General features: G+C 42.9%; 1 protein-coding gene across 1 annotated transcript in view; it reads left to right on the top strand.

Annotated features, from left to right (window-relative positions):
• Positions 1–22,517, top strand: part of LOC126295618 (lysine-specific demethylase 9-like) — a 72,650-nt gene extending 50,133 nt beyond the window's left edge. The window contains exons 2-5 of the mRNA XM_049988089.1: positions 14,758–14,897; positions 16,340–16,411; positions 19,614–21,500; positions 21,546–22,517. Coding sequence (XP_049844046.1) covers positions 14,758–14,897; positions 16,340–16,411; positions 19,614–21,500; positions 21,546–22,517 — 3,071 coding nt within the window. The remainder of the gene's footprint in view (positions 1–14,757; positions 14,898–16,339; positions 16,412–19,613; positions 21,501–21,545) is intronic.
• Positions 22,518–22,733: the final 216 nt, after the last annotated feature.

Here is a 22,733-nt window from a genome sequence, read left to right on the forward strand (position 1 = left end):
CCTCCACTACTAAATTGGTGATCCCTTGATGCCTCAGATCATGTCCTACCAGCAGATCCCTTCTTCTAGTCAAGTGGTGCCACAAACTCCTCTTCTCCCCAATTCTATTCAATACCTCATCATTAGTTATGTGATCTACCCATCTAATCTTCAGATTTCTTCTGTAGCACCACATTCCGAAAGCTTCTAGTCTCTTCTTTTCTAAACTATTTATCGTCCATGTTTCACTTCCATACATGGCTACACTCCATACAAATACTTTCAGGAACGATTTTCTGACACTTAAATCAATACTCGATGCTAACAAATTTCTCTTTCCTTGCCTTTGCCAGTCTACATTTTATACCCTCTCTGCATCGACCATCATCAGTTATTTTGCTCCCCAAATAGCAAAACTCCTTTACTACTTTAAGTGTCTCATTTCCTAATCTTATTCCCTCAGCATCACCCGACTTAATTCGTCTACATTCCATTAACCTCGTTTTGCTTTTGTTGATGTCCATCTTATATCCTCCTTTCAAGACACTGTCCATTCCGTTCAACTGCTCTTCCAAGTCCTTTGCTGTCTCTGATAGAATTACAATGTCATCTACGAACCTCAAAGTTTTTATTTCTTCTCCATGGATTTTAATACCCACTCCGAATTTTTCTTTTGTTTCCTTTACTGCTTGCTCAGTATACAGGTTGAATAACACGGGGAGAGGCTAAAACCTGTCTCACTCCCTTCCCAACTACTGCTTCCGTTTCATGCCCCACGACTCTTATAACTGCCATCTGGTTTCTGTACAAATTGTAAACAGCCATTCGCTCCCTGTATTTTACCCCTGCCAACTTCAGAATTTGAAAGAGAGTATTCCAGTCAACATTGTCAAAGGCTTTCTCTAAGTCTACAAATGCTAGAAACGTAGGTTTGTCTTTGCTTAATCTTTCTTCTAAGATAAGTCGTAAGGTCAGAATTGGCTCACGTGTTCCAACATTTCTACGGAATACAACCCGATCTTCCCCGAGATCGGCTTCTATCAGTTTTACTAATCCTCTGTAAAGAATTCGCGTTAGTATTTGCACCTGTGACTTATTAAACTGATAGTTCGGTAGATTTCACATCTGTCAACACCTGATTTTTTAGGCTTTGGAATTATTATATTCTTCTTGAAGTCTGAGGCAATTTCGCCTGTCTCATACATCTTGTTCACTATATGGTAGAGTTTTGTCAGGACTGGCTCTCCCAAGGCCGTCAGTAGTTCTAATGGAATGCTGTCTACTCCCGGGGCCTTGTTTCGACCTAGGTCTTTCAGTGCTCTGTCAAACTCTTCACGCTGTATCATATCTCCCATTTCATCTTCATCTACCTCCTCTTCCATTTCCATAATATTGTCCTCAAGAACATTGCCCCTGTATAGACCCTTCTATATACTCCATCCACCTTTGTGTTTTTCCGTCTTTGCTTAGAACTGGGTTTCCATCTGAGCTCTTGATATTCATGCAAGTGGTTCTCTTTTCTATAAGGTCTCTTTAATTTTCCTGTAGGCGGTATCTATCTTACCCCTCATGAGATAAGCTTCTACATCTTTTTAAGACGTTTGTATTCCTTTTTGCCTGCTTCACTTGCTGCACTTTTGTATTTTCTCCTTTCATCAATTAAATTCAGTATCTCTTCTGTTACCCAAGGATTTCTACTAGCCCTCGTCTTTTTACTACTTGATCCTCTGCTACCTTCACTATTTCATTCCTCAAAGCTACCCATTCTTCTTCTACTGTATTTCTTTTCCCCATTCCTGTCAATTGTTCCCTTATGCTCTCCCTGAAACTCTGTACAACCTCTGGTTCTTTCAGTTGATCTAGGTCCTATCTCCTTAAATTCCCACCTTTTTGCAGTTTCTTCTGTTTTTATCTACAGTTCATAACAAATAGATTGTGGTCAGAGTCCACATATGCCTGTGGAAATGTCTTACAATTTAAAACCTGGTTCTTAAATCTCTGCCTTACCATTATATAATCTATCTGAAACCTTTTCGTAACTCTAGGGTTCTTCCATGTAAACAACCTTCTTTCATGTGTTAGTGTGTTAGCTCTGTGCAAAATTCTACCAGGCGGCTTCCTCTTTTATTTCTTACCTCAATCCATAATCACCTACTACGTTTTCTTCTCTTCCTGCTCCTACTGTCGATTTCCAGTCACCCATGACTATTAAATTTTCGTCTTCCTTCACTACCTGAATAATGTCTTTTATCTCATCATACAGTGCATCAATTTCTTCATCACCTGCAGAGCTAGTTGGCATATAAACTTGTACTATTTTAGTAGGTTTGGGCTTCGTGTCTATCTTGGCCACAATAATGCGTTCACTATGCTGTTGGTAGTAGCTTACCCGCACTCCTATTTTTTATTCATTATTAAACCGACTCCTGCATTACCCCTATTTGATTTTGTTTTTATAACCTTATATTCGCTTGACCAAAAGTCTTGTTCCTGCTGCGACCGAACTTCACTAATTCCTACTATATTTAACTTTAACCTATCCATTTCAAAAAATGGTTCAAATGGCTCTGAGCACTATGGGACTCAACTGCTGTGGTCATTAGTCCCCTAGAACTTAGAACTACTTAAACCTAACTAACCTAAAGACATCACACACATCCATGCCCGAGGCAGGATTCGAACCTGCGACCGTAGCCGTCGCACGGTTCCGGACTGCGCGCCTAGAACCGCGAGACCACCACGGCCGGCCTATCCATTTCCCTTTTTAAGTTTTCTAACCTACCTGCCCAATTAAGGAATCTGACATTCCATGCTCCGACCCGTAGAACGCGAGTTTCTTTCTCCTGATAACGACATCTTCTTGAGTAGTCCGCGCCCGGAGATCCGAATGGGGGACTGTTTTACCTCCGGAATATTTTACCCAAGAGGACGTCATTATCATTTAATCATGCAGTAAAGCTGCATGCCATCGGGAAAAATTACGGCTGTAGTTTCCCCTTGCTTTCAGCCGTTCGCAGTACCCCAACAGCAAGGCCGTTTTGGTTAGTGTTACAGGGCCAGATCAGTCAATCATCTAGACTGTTGCCCCTGCAACAACTGAAAAGGCTGCTGCCCTCTTCAGGAACCACACGTTTGTCTGGCCTCTCAACAGATACCCCTCCACTGTGGTTGCACCTACGGTACGGCTATCTGTATCGCTGAGGCACGCAAGCCTCCCCACCAACGGCAATGTCCATGGTTCATTGGCAGGGGGTGGGGGAGGTGAATCTGTGTACAAACCATTTTATTTGTACCGTGTACTAACGCGAGTATACTAACCTTTTTATTTGAAATCAATTGCGCAGCGCCTCCTCAGCTTCTCTCCAATTCTTTCCCTCACATCGGTTCGAAGAAGTTCCTTCACTCGACTGCACCCAGATGTCACCCTACACTCTTCCTCATTTCACACCTTACACTTTCTCAAACTATGAGTACACCTACAGTGGCTCATAAGTTTCATTATTTAACTTTCCTAACGACATAATACGTTATTATATGTGAGACAACGTTAAACTGTAATCGTAAATAGTGTAGGTTGTTGGGTGCGCGCGTCTGCTACTCAAACGCTTGACTTACCAAGTGTTTAACGCGTCACCTTCTATGCGCATTCCGCCTCACGCCTGCCTATTCCACCGAAAATTTCTGAAGCACCTTAATCTATTTGCACTCCAATTACTTCGTCGTAGTTGTCAACGTCTTACGACACACGGGGGTAGAGCCGTCTCGGGAGTCGTGTGAAAACGTTTTGAAGGTGAATGGAAATGAGAAGGCGCCCACAAATAGAGACTGTTGCTTATGGAAAGAGGCAAAGTAAGACAGGACGTACTCTAAGTAAGAGTAAGGAACCAGAACAAGATTCAGTTTGTTGAAATCGAAGAAGAAAACAAAGCAGAATCCAAAGACAGGTTCCTATCCCCTCCCCAGTCCAAAACAGGACATGAGTTTTCCGGACGTTTCGTCTCAGCGGTGATCCAGTGGCTAAATGTGGATGTGTCACCGCCTTAATTTGTTGTGGTGAACCGGGCGAAGTACCAGCTTTCTGAGTTGGAGTCTCGGCGTCTTTGTTATATTGACGTTAATATTTTTGTTACGAGTTCTCTGTGATATACGAGGGTTGCCCAGAAAGTAAAGTGCCATTTTTTTTCCTCAGCCGCAAACAACGCTACGAATGTGAAAAGTTATGTATGTATCATTTTCAGTCTCCTGAGTGAAAGCGCGAAGTCTCCGTTACTTCCGACAGATACCGTAGCTTCAGGAGAGTTTCAAATGGCGCCTGTAGGTAATGTACGTCATAGACAACATGCCGTCATTGAATTTCTCACTACAGAGAAAGAAAATGCGGGGAACATTCACAAATGCTTTTGCATAGCCTTTGGAACATCTGCTGTCGACAGAAATACAGTTAGTCGCTGCGTAAGGAGGGTGAGGTCGTCAGAATGCGCTTCGGCGGAGCTCCGCGATTTTCAGCGGTCAGGGACACCATCCACGGCTGTCACACATGAACCGTTGCAGCGAGCTGATGTTATCATTTGCGAAGACAGGCGCAGTACGACTCTGCAGTTGGGGTTGCATCTGTCAATCAGCAAAGGAAATGAGGATGCAGTTATCCGCACTCTTGGATATTCAAAAGAGTGCTTAAGGTGGGCCTCGCGGTGTCTAACGTTGGATAACAAATCGAACAGAAAAAAAACATTTGTCTTGATTTGTTGCAACGATTTGAAGCTGAGTGGGAGGCGTTCTTGTCCCGATTTGTGACAGGTGATGAAACCTGAGGCAACCATTCTGAGCCCGAAACGAAACGACAGTCGGGAGAATGGCTCTATTTCCACAACCCGCAGAAGAACAAATTCAAGACAACTGCTTCCACCGGCAAGGTCGTGATAGCAGTGTTCTGAGACTGGCAAGGTGCGATTCTCATTGATGTAATGCCAAGAGGTGTACCATTAATTCAGAATCGTAAGTCAACACATAAAAAAAACTCAAGACGCGTCTCCGGTGACTTCGACGCCACAGCAACCAAGCAGATACTTTGCTGCAACACGATGACACTCGGACCCACAGAAGTCTGAGGGCTGTTGAACACATCGCAAAACAGGGTTGGACAATGTTACTCCATTCACCCTACAGCCCTGACCTATTCCCCTCTCACTTCCACTTTTTTGGGCCTTTAAAGGATGCCATTCATGGAAGACATTTTGAGGACGATGAGGAGGAGATCCACACAGTGAAGGACTGGCTTTACCACCAGGACAAGGATTAGTACCGACAGGGCACACACGCCCTTGTTTCGCGCTGGTGGAAGGCCATAGAACGGGAAGTATATTACGTGGAAAAATAGGGTGTCTAGATAAAACACCAATCTTTCGTGTGTGTAATTCTCATTATGTTCAATAAAGATTTATCGAAGAAAAACATGCGGTGCATTACTTCCTGGGCAACTCTCTCATGGTATGCATGAAAGCAGTGCTTCTGAACGAACACTAATAGGTTGCTTTTCTTTCTGTTGAGCACTACGTGGTCAGTATATTAAATATAGTGGACCTATAAGGGGCCATGAGGTGATAGCTGAAACTGACGAATCATGTTCTGGTGAGGAGAAGGTGAGAGACGTAAGTTAAGGTCGGCGGCTGTGGTGATTCCTTTGATGTATTTCCGGAGGTCGCAGAAGCAACTGCTATAGCGTTAGATGCGTGTGCATTTTAACGGCGTTGGGCGGGAAAGATTATGGCCACCCTATTGTGAACGACAACTGGGAATTTAAAGACTATAAGATTGGGGCCTACACAAATATTATTGAGAGATTTCATTTGGCTGTGAAATCTGTTATAGGGCCGTCAAAAGATGCTGGGATTTTGTTTCGGTTTTTTCTCTTCTTTCAGTTTCTTAAATCTTCTGTCAAACTGCATGACTTTAATATGCCTGCAGGCTTTTCTCTACCGCGTAACTTTATTTCTGTTCATAAGCCTAGGTCTCGGTTACATGGCAAAATTAGAACATATTGTTTTTGTTACAGAATATTTTATGCCTAACTTACGATTCTTAAATTTCGTAATTGGAGGTCTTTGTCATGGTCATTATTTTAATACTGCGGTTCAAGTTTCTGAGTTTTTTTACCTCTGTGTTACATTTGCTACCAAAGACATATCAGGTATAATTAATTTCTTTGATTTGAGTTTCTTACATTGGAACCAGAATTTTCACTTGAGCTATATAGTTGAAGTGAAATTTTTGATACCGCGTAGATGGATGTAGATGTAGATGTAGAAGTGAAATTTTTGATACCGCGTTTCCGTAGCCACACCGATTTATGGTTTTACGTATTAATATAGCCTTTGGGTTTCTGTGATTATATCGGAATACTAGAACGAGCTATATAGCTGAAGCTGAACTGTTGTTTTCGATACCACCTCTCGGCAGTTTTCTCGATTTTTCCCTTTGTATACTGGTACCGACTTTTGGCATTATGTATCTGTATCAGTTTATGGCTTCTAGTATTAATATCTATCTTTTAAGTTGAGATGTTTAGGGTGGTCCATTGAGAGTGACCGGGCCAAATATTTCACGAGATAAGCGTCAAACGATAAAACTACAAACAACGAAACTCGTCTAGCTTGAAGGGGAAAACCAAATGGCTCTATGGTTGGCCCACTAGATGGCGCTGCCATAGGTCAGACGGATATCAACTGCGTTTTTTAAATAGGAACCGCCATTATTATTACATATTCGTGTAGTACGTAAACAAATATGAATGTTTTAGTTGGACCACCTTTTTCGCTTTGTGATAGATGGCTCTGCAATAGTCACAAACGTATAAGTACGTGGTACCACGAAACATTCTGCAAGTGCGCACGGTATTTCCTTCGTGATGCAGTAGCCGTGCTAAAATGGACCGTTTACCAATTGCGGAAAAGGTCGATATCGTGTTGATGTATGGCTATTGTGACCAAAATGGCCAACAGGCGTTCGCTATGTATGCTGCTCGGTATCCTGGACGACATTATAGAAGTTGTCGGACTGTTCAACGGATAGTTACGTTATTTAAGGAAACAGGGAGTGTTCAGCCACATGTGAAATGTCAACCAAATGATGATTCCCAAGCAGGTGTTTTAGATGCTGTCGCGGGTAATACGCATATCAGTAGCAGACAAATTGTGCGAGAATCGGTAATCTCAAAAACGTCGGTTGCACCCGTACCATATTTCTATGCACCAGGGATTGCATGGCGACGGCTTTGAACGTCGTATACAGTACTGCCACTGGGCACAAGGGGAAATTACGGGACGATGACAGACTTTTTGCACGCGTTCTATTTAGCGACGAAGCGCCATTCACCAACAGCGGTAACGTAAACTGCATAATATGCACTATTGGGCAGCGGAAAATTCACGATGGCTGCGACAAGTGGAACATTAGCGACCTTGGCGGGTTCATGTATATTGTGGCATTATGGGAGGAAGGATAATTAGCCCCCATTTTATCGATGGCAATCTGAATGGTGCAATGTATGCTGATTTCCTACGTAATGTTCTAACGATGTTACTAGAAGATGTTTCACTGGATGACAGAATGGCGATGTACTTCTAACGTGATGGATGTCCGGCACATAACTCACTTGCGGTTGAAGCGGTATTGAACAGCTTATTTCATGACAGGTGGATTATTCGTCAAAGCCCGCACGTTCTCTGGATCTGACGGCCCCGGGTTTCTTTCAGTGGGGAAAGTTGAAGGATATTTGCTATAGTGATCCATCGACAACGCGTGACAACATGCGTCAGTGCATTTTCAATGCATGTGCGAACATTACGGAAGGCGAATTATTCCCTGTTGAGAGGAATGTCGTTACACGTATTGCCAAATGCATTGAGGTTGACGGGCATCATTTTGAGCATTTATTGCATTAATGTGATATTTACAGGTAATCTGTAACAGCGTGAGGTGTCAGAAACGATACGTTCACAAAGGTACACGTATCACATTGGAACAACCGAAATGAAATGTTCAAACGTACTTCTGTATTTTAATTTAAAAAAGCTACGTGTTACCAACTGTTGGTCTAAAATTGTGAGCCATACGTATGTGAGAATTACAGCGCCATCTATCACAAAGCGAAAAAAGTGGTCCAACTTAAACATTCATATTTCTTTACGTGCTACACAAATTATGTAATAAAAATGGGGGTATCTATTCAAACAAAACGCAGTTGACAACCGTTTGACCTATGGCAGCACCATCTAGCGGGGCAACCATAGCGCCATCCGGTTTCCCCGTTCAAGCTAGACGAGTTTCGTTCTTTGTAGTTTTTTCGTTTGATGCTTATTATTACAAATTTGGCCCGGTCAGTATCAGTGGACCACCCAGTATACTGATGGAAAAAAATTCACACTACTTTCAAGATGTTGTCCGATATGAACGAAAGTTGGCAGGCGTGTTGCTAGTTCTGAAAGATGATGTCTCTTCAGATTTCGCACCAGTCGCCTAAGAGTGGCGCTGGTAGAGCCAGTATAAGGAAGCAGTTCAGGTTTGCTCTGTGTTCACTCTGTAACGGGAGTGAGTGTTAGTTAACCTTTGAGAAAGGACATGGTGAGCTGCTGTTAGTCAAGAATGCGTTGAAGGTGACAATGATGCCATTGTCGACAACTCACTAAGTTTGAAAGAAGTCGAGGGAGAGGGCTACGAGAAACTGGATGTTCCTTCTGCTGTTTAGCGAACTCCAGACGGTCACGTGGCACTACCGATTTGGAAAATCATCGTGGCACTGGCGCATCGCACTGCATCTGCAGCAACAATCTAAGCACCTGTTGGCACCACAGCGATACAGTGAACTGTTAAACATCGGTTACTTCAAGAACAGCTCCGACCCAGACTCCCTGTTGCGAACATTCCACTAACACCTGTGAGTCTGTGGGTGCTATTCTGTCATTCTGCGAAACGGATTAATCTGAGATGTACCCTTTACCCTGTGGCTCCTGCAAGATGCAATTTCCACCCCCACACTACTACAGAAGTCAGGCAGTCGCTGCTAACGTTCTAAAGAGAAATGCCTGAAAAACTTTCAGCGATAAATATCTTCTGCAGTCGCCCGCTGTAAGGAAATGACAAAAATTCACATAATTTCTTATGTAACTAGTGGGATACTTGGGTACTGGAGTAGTGCTAGTTAGTGTAAGAAAAACATGAAACTAACGAATATTATTATTTATTTTGCAAAAATTCTGAGAAATCACAATGGCACTTATTTCCGGTTTCTTTTCGGAATGTGAAGCTACCTCTTAAGGATAGGATTCGCTAATGAGATTTCTATACGAAGTTTAAGATTGTTTTTGAGTCGGCAGAATGGCTGAGAGCCGCGCCTACTCAACTTGAATAATCAACCGTTAGAATGTTGCTAGGTACAGTCGATGCAGTCACATGTGAAATGCAGTGAAGTGTACTGTTGTGGAGGAAATATGGGGCTCGCAAGAGCTGCAGCACACAATACCGTAAGCTGCAATGTCTGCTCTCTGCGCCGCTCGCTGCTGACAAATAAGATAACTCTCGTTCTATCTGGATTGACTTTCACCAATCAAACTCTCCTTACGCCTTGATGAGGTCAAGGACTCATATTCGCCCCTAGTCCAACTATTGGCGTGGTACACCGGTCAGATAACCAGTCCACCGCGATGCCATTCAAAAATTCGCTCACAGGCGTTGAACTATAACTCTGTCTGTTCACACTGCACAATAAGTGTGGCAGCCAACACAGTGAACTACACTTAATCGCAAGGACTTAGTATAGAGTCACACTCCAATTCGCTCCCGACAGAGGTGCTCTCCCAGTGAAGTACTGAGGAGAGACTTGTTCCTCGCTCTTTTCAGTACACGTACGAGAGCGCACGCTCTCGTTACGTGTTCTCTCTTCTAGATCGGCAACGGAACGGCCCCTCTCCACGCCAGACGTGTCAGTCTCTTCCATTTCTCCTTCAGCTCAAGGCGTCATGAATATCGTCCGCCAATCAGCATGGCTCTTCTAAAACGGGAGAATGTCGTTTCGTTTAAGACGACCATTCCGGAAATCTGTAGCATCGGTGTTTGGCGTTTGCTGTCTCCTTGTGTGAAACCTCTGAAACTGTGTGCTATGTTAGTAAAGAATGCGTAGGCTGGGCGCTCCCACACAGTGTAGCGGAATTTGCTTTTAATCCGAACACGGGCTCGTTCTTCCTTTCACTCGGGCAAACGCTGTCTGCTTCACGGGCGGCCACCGGCTGATGTAGGTAGCTCCCTGTGAAAACCTCGGAAGGGACCAGCCTCCTGACGTGCGCTGTTTGCCTCTCCCAACCTAAAAGCTTTTGTGACTGTTGTGTCTTGAATGTGTGTGTGTGTATGCCAGCTTCGAGTATCTCAACCCCAGTGCGCACTTGTTATTTGCGCATCATTTACATGAATTCATACAACATTGACTTTATCTTATCGAGTTTGGGTTTGAATGAAGCGTCTTGATGTGGAGAATATGATTGTGAGGGCGGAATATGTAAGCAATGAAGGTCAGGAGACCACGACGTCTTACAGCCCTTACACCGGCATTTGGGACTTCAGTGGTGTCAACAGAGTGTTCATTGTGTTAGCCGGTTCTGATTCTATGCCGGTGATGGCCGTGTGTTGATTAGGAGAAGGCCAGTTGAGGGCAAGCGACCAACCAGTCATCGTGCTAGACACACGGGACCTACACCTGGAGCTACGGTTTGGAATGCAATTTCGTGTCACAGCAGGAGCACTCGTGTGGTTATCCCATACACCCTTACTGCAAAATTTGTGCGTCAATGTGTAGTTTCGACCTGTTGCGCTGCCATTCGTGAACAGTGTCCCAGGGGGAGTTTTCCAACATGATGCTGCTTGCTCACTTACGGCTGTTGTAACCCAACATGCTATACAGTGCCCACTCACTCTCTCGGCCTATTGTGTCTCCAATTTGTCTATTAGAGCTTTCTTGTATGAATGTATGTGGGCTCCAGCGTAAGCAGTCAGAATCTTATACCATCTGCAACGTGCGACCTGTGTCCTGCAGACGTGCTTCTTGACCATAAGGCGTGACTGCAGCGTCTGAAAGTGGCGGAGATCGCTTACAGTGTAGTTACATTCTCTGGAACTATTAAAATTAATAACTGGTCTAGAAATAGTCCGACAAACTTCATATTAGGTACATAGCCTTCTGTTGTGTAAAGGAAAAATCTGTCAAAATATGAAGTCAATAACGGTCATAATTTGGAAGTTACAAAAAAAAGTCATTAAAAAAACGTAATTATCCGACATTTAAAAAAGTAAATTGTTAGTACGCTATTTAGGTTTTTATATTGGTAACGCCACTTAGTGCTCTGTATGAAAACACTAACTGTGCTGTGTTCAGCCTGTGGCTGGTTTGTATTGTTGAATTATTCGCTATTGTAGTGTTGGGCAGTTGGATGTGAGCCGCCAGCAGTGGTGGATGTGGGGGGAGAGAGGGCATAATTTTGAGAGCGGACGATCTGGACATGTTTCCACCGGAAAGAGTAAATTTGTAATACTGTGTTTCATGAAATGATGTGTGTGTGTGTGTGTGTGATGACTTTTGAATATTATTAAGGTAAATACATTGTTTGTTCTCTATCAAAATCTTTCATTTGTTAACCATGCCCATCAGTAGTCATTGCCTTCAGTAGTTAGAATCTTTTATTTAGTTGGCAGCATTGGTGCTCGCTGTATTGCAGTAGTTCGAGTAACGAAGATTTTTTGAGGTAAGTGATTCATGAAAGGTATAGGTTAATGTTAGTCAGGGCCATTCTTTTGTAGGGACTATTGAAAGTCAGATTGCGTTGCACTAAAAATATTGTGTAACATTTTAGTGTTGATGAGAATAAGTAAAGAGAGAAGTGTCTGAGTACGTTCAGTTCTGCTCAGCTGTTTAAAAATCAAATAACGTAAGACGTTTATCAGCATAGTAATTCACTAATTTTTCTAAGGGGATGTTTCAAAATCACTAACTGTGACTATTTGAAAAGATATGAACACCTTCAGTGCTTAGATTCAAATTTGGAAAGTTCTCATTTTAGAAAACCTTTCGTAATTTTGCTCTAGTAATAGCTTTAAGAATTTCAAGTAGATATTTATGTTTTATGTTAGGGCGGGTGTGAAAGAGAGTACTTGTGTGAGTGTATGTGGGACATTCGCCAATATTAAATTTTCAGTTTGTAATTCTCTACAGGAACTTGCAGGTGTTCCAGCTTTGTGTCGTGGGAGCGAATCCACCAGTGGTTCCCGTGCTAGTGGATGGCGGATGTCCAGGCATGTTTGGATATGTAAGAGACAGCCAGAACGTTCGCGATTATATAGTTAAATTCCTGGACGTTAAGTGCAGCTTAAAATTTATTTCATTTCATTTGTTTAACAAGGGAGTTTTGAGTTGTTTATTTTAATGACATCAATGAGCTGAGAGCAGTGGTTGGTTCTTTCTAGATTTTGGCGCGAGCCGCGCCCTGAAAGTCAGCTCTGATTGGCCGTAATTCTGTACAGCCAATAAGAAGGTTGACGGTTTGCCACCTAACGTATGAGATAGAGGTGCTTGTAGAGGCAGAGAGAAGAAGGGAGTGGTGGACTAATTGTCGAAGGAGCTGGTCATGCTGAAAGTGTCCGAACGCAGTATGTGCAAAATGAAGTGATATTGTGACTTCCGCGTTTCGGTACAGTGATAAATGCAGCTGGTGTTTACGATTAACTATTTGTGAAATTTTAAGGGTCGAGAGATATTTTGTTCTGGAGAAAATCGCGTGTGTAAACTTTGAACTAAAAGTGTGGCGGTACAAAGTAAATTTTTTTTACTGAGTATTTATGACGAGCTAAAACTTTATTTAAAGACAACCACTGAGTGCCGAGTGCAAAAGTAAATAGCAGTTTATTGCCTGTGTTATTCTCGTAAATGATTTAGGAATTGGATAGGAAAAGTTCTGACTGTTTGAGTGTGGCGAGGACTGTGAACAGTAACTTCAATGATTTGAACACATTGGGCTGATGATCGAGCTTAATATCAATAAAAAAATCTTAATGAAAGTTTAAAAGGACCTTTGAACTTAGAAATTTTAACAGCAACCCGTTTCCGATTTATTCTTTAGAGTTCACAGGACTATATTCAGCTTTTTGTACTTGTAGCGGCCGTCGACGTGTAGTTACGAAATCTCAGTTTCTTCAACATTGCTTTCCTGAGATCTCTTAAGGGGGGTAGGATGTCAAACGGGCCGACTTGGAGGAGGAGAAGCGTCACAGGACATTTTAATTTCCACTGTCTATACTTTTACAAATAAATTCATAAAACTTTGTCAGCATGACCAGGAAAGATTCAGAATAAACACTGATACAGTGGAAGTTCGAAAACATAACAAAATAAATTTTTTTACACGTAAAAGTCCATCTTTTTTCTCTCTTACTAATGGCAGCATTTGTTGCTATAGGTACACTTTTCTTCGTAAGTAAGAGAGATTCTTCGATGAATTTTCCACAGCATGCAAACCATACTCAAAGGTGTACAAAATCTATAATTTTACAAATCTATTAAAAACTGTGGTAAAAATTGAGGTAATTAACTAGAAAATTTGTGTTTTTTTCTAAACATGAAGTTTAAAATAAAAGAGCTCATTCGTTATTTCATAAATTAAATAAATTCTAGAGTTTCATACACCTGTAAGCATGGTTTGTATGCTGTGCAGAATTAATCGAAGAATCTCTCTAACGTATGAAGAAAAGTGTACCTATAGCAACAAATGCAGCCATTAGTAAGTGAAAGAATGATGAAATTTCACACGTAAAAAAATTTATTTTGTTATGTTTTCGATCTTCCACTGCAACGAGTGTGAATGTTGAATCCTTCCTGGTGATGTTGACAAAGTTTTATGAATTTATTTGTAAAAGTATAGACAGTAGAAATCAAAATGTCCTGTGATACCTCTCCTGATCCAAGTCGCCCCGTTTGACGTCCTACCCCCTTAAGTAGCTGCAGTCAGGAGTTACGTTTGCGGATCTGCAGCAGTTTCGAGGTAGGTGAACAATTTATGTTGCAGAACCGCCGTCGATGTGCGAAACAGAGCGTTACGTCGCAGTGGGACGTCATCTATAACCAGCATTAACTGTCCCTGTGTTGTCCGAACAAGTGAAATAGGCACCGAATTCTGTCAAACAAACAGCCATCCGGCACCTGTAGAGCGCAACGCACGCACCTTTGCATCCTTGCAATCAACATTCTGGCGGCTACACCGATTATTACTGTATCAGAATTTCACATTTGCGATGGCCACCTTGCACTTTAATTTACCCTGAGATCTTGCAATACTGACCACTTAAATATGTGACCTAGGCAAATATATTCCCTAAATTTCAATATTCTACATTAATTATTTTTTGAAGTTGCGATTTTTCTCCGTCAGTGTCTATATCTGCAATCTTCGTTCAGGAAGGCAGTTCTGTTCTGGCTGTGAACTAGTTTCAGTAACTAACGTGTTGACCAACCTAACTTAAGAACTTGACTGTGGTTTCTACGTGACAATACCAGAGCCGTTTAACAACTGCTAAAACTATTTCTCTATCTGAAAACTTTCCCTTCTTTTGGAACTACTCGATATTGCCACAAATTGGTTTTTTGCGGTGCTGAACACGCCATCTATTTCACAGTATGGTGACAACAGGAAAGATTCTACTGTGCAGCACAGTGCAGCAATTACTATACCGTAAACCCTTCGGCAGCTTGTGGAACAGGCTCTTCTCTGCTGCAGATGGGTTGGAGGAGATACTGGACAGCGTGCTGTCCTTGTTTCGGCCGAAGGAAGACGATGCAGGGGCATCGACGGCTGGTCGAGTTGGAGCAGGTCACCAAAGCTCCGAAGGTGAGCACCACTCCGTTTCCTGACGACGTACAACACAGCAGTAGCACACACACACACACACACACACACACACACACACACACACACACGCACACACACACACACACACACACACACACACACACACACACACCATGTGCTCACTAACGGACGTCACTCACTTACGAAAATTTAGATGAACATCAACAAAAGCAAAACGAGGATAATGGAATGTAGTCGAATTAAGTCGGGTGATACTGAGGGAATAAGATAATAAAATGAGACACTTAGAGTAGTAAAGGAGTTCTGCTATTTGAGGAGCAAAATAGCTGATGATGGTCGAAGTAGAGAGGATATAAAATGTAGACTGGCAATGGCAAGGAAACCGTTTCTGAAGAAGAGAAATTTGTTAACACCGAGTATAGATTTAAGTGTCAGGAAGTCGTTTCGAAAGTATTTGTATGGAGTGTAGCCATGTATGGAAGTGAAATATGGACGATATATAGTTTGGACAAGAAGAGAATAGAAGCTTTCGAAATGTGGTGCTACAGAAGAATGCTGAAGATTAGATGGGTACTTCACATAACTAATGAGGAAGTAATGAATAGAATTGGGGAGAAGAGGAGTCTGTGGCACAAATTGACTAGAAGAAGGGATCGGTTGGTAGGACATGTTCTGAGGCACCAAGGGATCACCAATTTAGTACTGGAGGGCAGCTTGGAGGGCAAAAATCGTAGAGGGAGACCAAGAGATGAATACACTAAGCAGATTCAGAAGGACGTAGGCTGCAGTAGGTACTGGGAGATGAAGAAGCTTGCACAGGATAGAGTAGCATGGAGAGCTGCATCAAACCAGTCTCAGGACTGAAGACCACAACAACAATATAAAGATCTCTTTCCGCTGTCTTCAAACCTGCCTTTTTCTGCCTTAAGATGTTCAGGAATCAAATTTCTATATTGACCTATAATGCTGTCCATTCTTTGTTCTGAATGTGGTTATTTCCAAGCGTCGCTTTTCCTGTTTTCTTCGCTATTGATCTTGTCTCTACTTTTTCATTGCTATGTGGGAGATTGCGACACTGTACCCACTAACACCAAGATACTTACTTCGACTGAGTTTTGGATTATTGCTGATGGCCGCTTTCTTTAACTTTACACAGCTCTCTATTTAACTATGTGATATGACCGGTGAATTACCTTCATGTCAAGTATTTATTCCTACATCTGTATTTACTAGCCTTGAAGTACTCATACTCAATAAGCTGTATGCACTGGAAAAGTCAGTCATCACACTAGGGCCCTCCTCACTTCAAATTTAATTGGTTCGACATCAGGATCGATTCTGTAGCACTTTCCAGTCTATTTTATGTTGGTGTTAAATGGTTTCAGCTATAGATGTAGTCTGTAGTGTTCCTGTGGGTACATACGTTAACTACAAAAATTTTTTCTTTCCTTTTTGTACAGATGTTGTGGGTCGAACATCTGCATTCGCAGGCGGCAGCTGGAGAGTGCACTGGGCTTTTACGTGATGATCTGGTGAGTGGCGTACAGCACTTATCTTAAGCTGACTCTCGTAAATGTCTAATACTCTGCATCCCGAAGCAGTAATGAAACATGGGATATGTCTTGTCAGCTCATTTTTTACCTGCCTTACACAACTGGATAGATTCGATAGTTGCTGAGGAGGTACTGAAACGAACTGGACAGAAATGAGATTTATGGCACAACTTACTAAAAGACATATCTTTTAACGGGACACTTCATGTGGTATCAAGCAATCGTCACTTTGATTCCAAAGCGTCACGACGGTGAGGTGGTTCAAATAGGTGTAGCTTGCAGTAGTCGTACACAAATAAAGGAGCTAGCTGTTGAGTATAGACAACTGTGGTCAGATGCCTCAAAACGGTCTTCTGGCTGAAAACACCAAATGAAAAACTTTCACCGGAGTACATAAAAACGTCACTTCCACTGCTGAACGTGCTGAAAGCAAACACATTACATGTGTGATCATTGAATACGCAGTACAGTTCAAAAACACGCCTCCCACAATCACAGGATCAGAAATTGCTCTGATCTGACAATCACTGATCAATTATATCACCCAGTGCAGCAAAAAATCCTTTCTTCATTAAGACACCCATAACACTTCCATGGAAACTTCTCACAAAATGAAGTAAATAGAAGTAATCACACCACACGAGGTTAGCAATAGCTTACAAACAAAGATTGCTTTATCTGTGCGACTAGATTCTAAACAATGTTAAGAAATTTAGTTAGTTTTTCAAATGGCTCTACCACTGAGCTCGCCAAAAGAAGAAATGAAGCATACCGCCATACTATATTCAGGAACCGTCTCTCGTATAATTGCTACTTTGTGCAACACTGTTTCTGATTCAATATAACAGCCCAGTGTAACATTTCCCTTCACTTTTACTGATGACAGCAGTGCCACCACTGAATCTTATCACTGACATCCTTCCATCCTGAATTTAAACCCACACATGATCCTTTCATTTACTTTCGTCATCATTTCGCTGATGGGCAGACTGAATAGTATGGGCGAAAGACTGTTAAACTGAAACATATTCCACTATTTTACATCGTGGACGGTGTGTGGCGGAGCGTACCTTGAGTATCTCTACCGGTTCTCCCTTCTATTCCAGTCTCGTATTGTTCGTGGAAAGAAGAATTGTCGGTATGCCTCTGTGTGGGCTCTAATCTCTCTGATTTTATCCTCGTGGTCTCTTCGCGAGATATATGTAGGAGGGAGCAATATACTGCTTGACCCCTCGGTGAAGGTATGTTCTCGAAACTTTAACAGAAGCCCGTACCGAGCTACTGAGCGTCTCTCCTGCAGCATCTTCCACCGGTGTTTATCTATCATCTCCGTAACGGTTTCGCGATTGCTAAATGATCCTGTAACGAAGCACGCTGCTCTCCATTGGATCTTCTCTACCTCTTCTATCAACCCTATCTGGTACGCATCCCACACTGCTGAGCAGTATTCAAGCAGTGGGCGAACAAGCCTACTGTAACCTACTTCCTTTGTTTTCGGATTGCATTTCCTTAGGATTCTTCCAATGACTCTCAGTCTAGCATCTGCTTTACCGACGATCAACTTTATATGTTCACTCCATTTTAAATCACTCCTAATGCGTACTCCCACATATTTTATGGAATTACCTGCTTCCAGTTGCTGACCTGCTGTAATGTAGCCAAGTGATATGGGATCTTTCTTTCTATGTATTCGCAGCACCTTTCCTCAATCAAAGCTTTCTTTTCCATTCTTCGGTGTGTTATACTTGTCAGTCGATTTTTCGGTAGTTCTCGCTCTTATAACCCTTTAATCCTTGCTTAGGTAAAGATGTAGTAATTTGAGGTTTCCATGTTTCAGGTTTCTCCTGCACAAATAATACGTAGTTAAATTTTAAGAGAACTAGTTGAGGAAGATGGAGAGTAGTTTTAGATTATCGGTTAGTGTTTATTGGCTTTGCCTGATGAACTGTTAGTGACTGATATAACAGCATAATAATGCCCTTACATTGTAAATCATTATCATCTTTACAGTCCTCTCTAAAAGTCCTATGTTTGTTACTTAGAGCTGGTGGTGGAATAGTCTGACGAAGACCAAGGCTTATCACTAACAGTTGGTGGTGGAAGTCTTTTCAGCGGATGGTTACTCTGCTTCCAGTACAAACAATTTCCCTCTTCCGAGAACTTTTAACTTAATGCGGCGCTAACCAGTATGTCTTTTCTCAGGGAGTTACAAAACTCACTTCAAGTGCAATTTTTCTCTGTCGTTTCTGTGTTCTATTTACTTCCGTGCATATCCGTTTACAAGTGAGAAACGCCCTTTGAGTTTGCCTTTTCCGGTATCCTGTCAATGCACATTGGATTCACGCTGTCACCTTCGAATATGTTTGGGTCCACCAAACAATAGGTGGTCTCGTTACTGTATGTCACAAACCACTGCAGCTTCTTCTTTGTAATAGTTGGACTTCATTGGAATAGCGTGCACTACTTTTCAGAGGGCAAGTGCCTCCCAAGTTATTTCATATGCTTCACGAGAACAACCACAATCGATACAAACAACGTTACCGCTGGTAGAAAGGCTCCCAAGTATGGTGTCCGATGGTATTTGTAAAGTCACAGTATTACCAAGTAGCCACTGAAGATTTAGGTGGTGTCCCAGAAGACGACGAGCGTTTCCCTCGTAAAAATGCCGAGGTAGTTACACCACAAAATCAGATGCAACGCCGGTGAACCATTCAAGCAGGTATCGGCCCATAACAAGTGCGAGCTGTGAGGGTCAATAGATTTAATAGACTGAACTTGCCCACATAACCGTAACTTGTACGTATACATGACCATTACATAAAAAGTGGACACATCTTTAACTGCTGGGATAAACAGTATTAAATATACACGTAAATCGGAATTATATTTTGCATCGCGTTTGCCGTCATCTCCATTATTACCTGAACTCACACGCAACTGAAAAATTCGTACTGAAACATTAAACGCAAATAAGTACACACAAAAAGGTCCCGCATATTACAGCTGCGCCAAACGAACATTAATAATCAGACATCAATTATTTTTAAAATTGTTCTCCTTCTACCACAGTTAAAAGCAAAAAACTGATAGTTACAGAATTATTCTAGTTATGTACATTGAATACACATATGTGATTTTGTGTTCCATGTCTCTTACCGAGCTTTCTGTATTCTGCCAACAGGAGTGGACTCGCCAACACCATCCCGCTCAGAGAAGAAGACTAGATGAGAAAACAGATCAGCTCGAGACAATTGCCGTGCCTCCAGCATCAGAACCCGCGACTACTGCCGAATCCCTATCTGAGCCCCCCGATATGCAGTTAGAGATGGGTGCTAGCCCACCAGCACCCTCAGTGGCATCTCTTGCAGACTGGCATGACAAGCCAGCGGATGAGGAATTAGAGAGTTATGCTGAGCCACCACCTGACTCAGTAGAAAGTACTGCACAATGGCCTGATGAGCCCTATAACGAGAAGTTGGAAAGAGATTCTGAGCCACCACCAGACTCAGTAGAAAGTACTGCACAATGGCCTGATGAGCCCTATAATGAGAAGTTGGAAAGAGATTCTGAGCCGCCACCTGACTCAGTAGAAAGTACTGCACAATGGCCTGATGAGCCCTATAATGAGAAGTTGGAAAGAGATTCTGAGCCGCCACCAGACTCAGTAGAAAGTACTGCACAATGGCCTGATGAGCCCTATAACGAGAAGTTGGAAAGAGATTCTGAGCTGCCACCAGACTCAGTAGAAAGTACTGCACAATGGCCTGATGAGCCCTATAACGAGAAGTTGGAAAGAGAATCTGAGCCGCCACCAGACTCAGTAGAAAGTACTGCACAGTGGCCTGATGAGCCCCATAACGAGAAGTTGGAAAGAGAATCTGAGCCACCACCTGACTCAGTAGAAAGTACTGCACAATGGCCTGATGAGCCCTATAATGAGAAGTTGGAAAGAGATTCTGAGCCGCCACCAGACTCAGTAGAAAGTACTGCACAATGGCTTGATGAGCCCTATAACGAGAAGTTGGAAAGAGATTCTGAGCCGCCACCAGACTCAGTAGAAAGTACTGCACAATGGCCTGATGAGCCCTATAACGAGAAGCTGGAAAGAGATCCTGAGCCGCCACCAGACTCAGTAGAAAGTACTGCACAATGGCCTGATGAGCCCTATAACGAGAAGTTGGAAAGAGATTCTGAGCCGCCACCAGACTCAGTAGAAAGTACTGCACAATGGCCTGATGAGCCCTATAACGAGAAGTTGGAAAGAGATTCTGAGCCGCCACCAGACTCAGTAGAAAGTACTGCACAGTGGCCTGATGAGCCCCATAACGAGAAGTTGGAAAGAGAATCTGAGCCACCACCTGACTCAGTAGAAAGTACTGCACAATGGCCTGATGAGCCCTATAATGAGAAGTTGGAAAGAGATTCTGAGCCGCCATCAGACTCAGTAGAAAGTACTGCACAATGGCTTGATGAGCCCTATAACGAGAAGTTGGAAAGAGATTCTGAGCCGCGACCAGACTCAGTAGAAAGTACTGCACAATGGCCTGATGAGCCCTATAACGAGAAGTTGGAAAGAGATTCTGAGCCGCCACCAGACTCAGTAGAAAGTACTGCACAATGGCCTGATGAGCCCTATAACGAGAAGTTGGAAAGAGATTCTGAGCCGCCACCAGACTCAGTAGAAAGTACTGCACAATGGCCTGATGAGCCCTATAACGAGAAGTTGGAAAGAGATTCTGAGCCGCCACCAGACTCAGTACAAAGTACTGCACAATGGCCTGATGAGCCCTATAACGAGAAGTTGGAAAGAGATTCTGAGCCGCCACCAGACTCAGTAGAAAGTACTGCACAATGGCCTGATGAGCCCTATAACGAGAAGTTGGAAAGAGATTCTGAGCCGCCATCAGACTCAGTAGAAAGTACTGCACAATGGCCTGATGAGCCCTATAACGAGAAGTTGGAAACAGATTCTGAGCCGCCACCAGACTCAGTAGAAAGTACTGCACAATGGCCTGATGAGCCCTATAACGAGAAGTTGGAAAGAGATTCTGAGCCGCCACCAGACTCAGTAGAAAGTACTGCACAATGGCCTGATGAGCCCTAATACGAGAAGTTGGAAAGAGATTCTGAGCCGCCACCAGACTCAGTACAAAGTACTGCACAATGGCCTGATGAGCCCTATAACGAGAAGTTGGAAAGAGATTCTGAGCCGCCACCAGACTCAGTAGAAAGTACTGCACAATGGCCTGATGAGCCCTATAACGAGAAGTTGGAAAGAGATTCTGAGCCGCCATCAGACTCAGTAGAAAGTACTGCACAATGGCCTGATGAGCCCTATAACGAGAAGTTGGAAAGAGATTCTGAGCCGCCACCAGACTCAGTAGAAAGTACTGCACAATGGCCTGATGAGCCCTATAACGAGAAGTTGGAAAGAGTTTCTGAGCAGCCACCAGACTCAGTAGAAAGTACTGCACAATGGCCTGATGAGCCCTATTACGAGAAGTTGGAAAGACATTCTGAGCCGCGACCAGACTCAGTAGGAAGTACTGCACAATGGCCTGTTGAGCCCTATAACGAGAAGTTGGAAAGAGTTTCTGAGCCCCAACCAGACTCAGTAGAAAGTACTGCACAATGGCCTGATGAGCCCTATAATGAGAAGATGGAAAGAGATTCTGAGCCGCCACCAGACTCAGTAGAAAGTACTGCACAATGGCCTGATGAGCCCTATAACGAGAAGTTGGAAAGAGATTCTGAGCCACCACCAGACTCAGCAGAAAGTACTGCACAATGGCCTGATGAGCCCTCTAATGAGAAGTTGGATATACATGATGAGCCCTCCAATAAGGAATGTTTGGCAACCACCTCTATCTTTGCAGAATATTGTCGTTTGAGAGCATCTCTTAGTGTTGGCCTTATGAAAGTAATGCCCTTAAAAACAGGACCATTTCCGATCAAAACAGCCTTTATCGTTACAGGCCCACCGAAGAAAAGGGCCTTTACTGAACGGAAGGTGTGTCCTATTAAGGCAGCCTTCATAGTCACAGGGCCTCCAAAGATAAGAGCATTTACTCCAAAGAAGGTCTGACCCATTAAAACGTCCTTTTGTGTTACTGAACCACCGAAGAAGAAGGCATTCGCTTGTAAATTTCTCGTACCCAGTAAAACTCAAGTCCCTGGTTTTGATGTGACTAACAATGTGAAGTGCCCTTAAAAATTGGGTCAGTCTTGATTGTAGCCTTGTCATGAAGAAAATTTTAATGTACGCTTTTTAGAAATTGTTTGAAATGAATTTGCAAATGTT

This window comes from Schistocerca gregaria, chromosome 1 (assembly GCF_023897955.1).
Source record: "Schistocerca gregaria isolate iqSchGreg1 chromosome 1, iqSchGreg1.2, whole genome shotgun sequence".
Classification (NCBI taxonomy): Eukaryota; Metazoa; Arthropoda; class Insecta; order Orthoptera; family Acrididae; genus Schistocerca; species Schistocerca gregaria.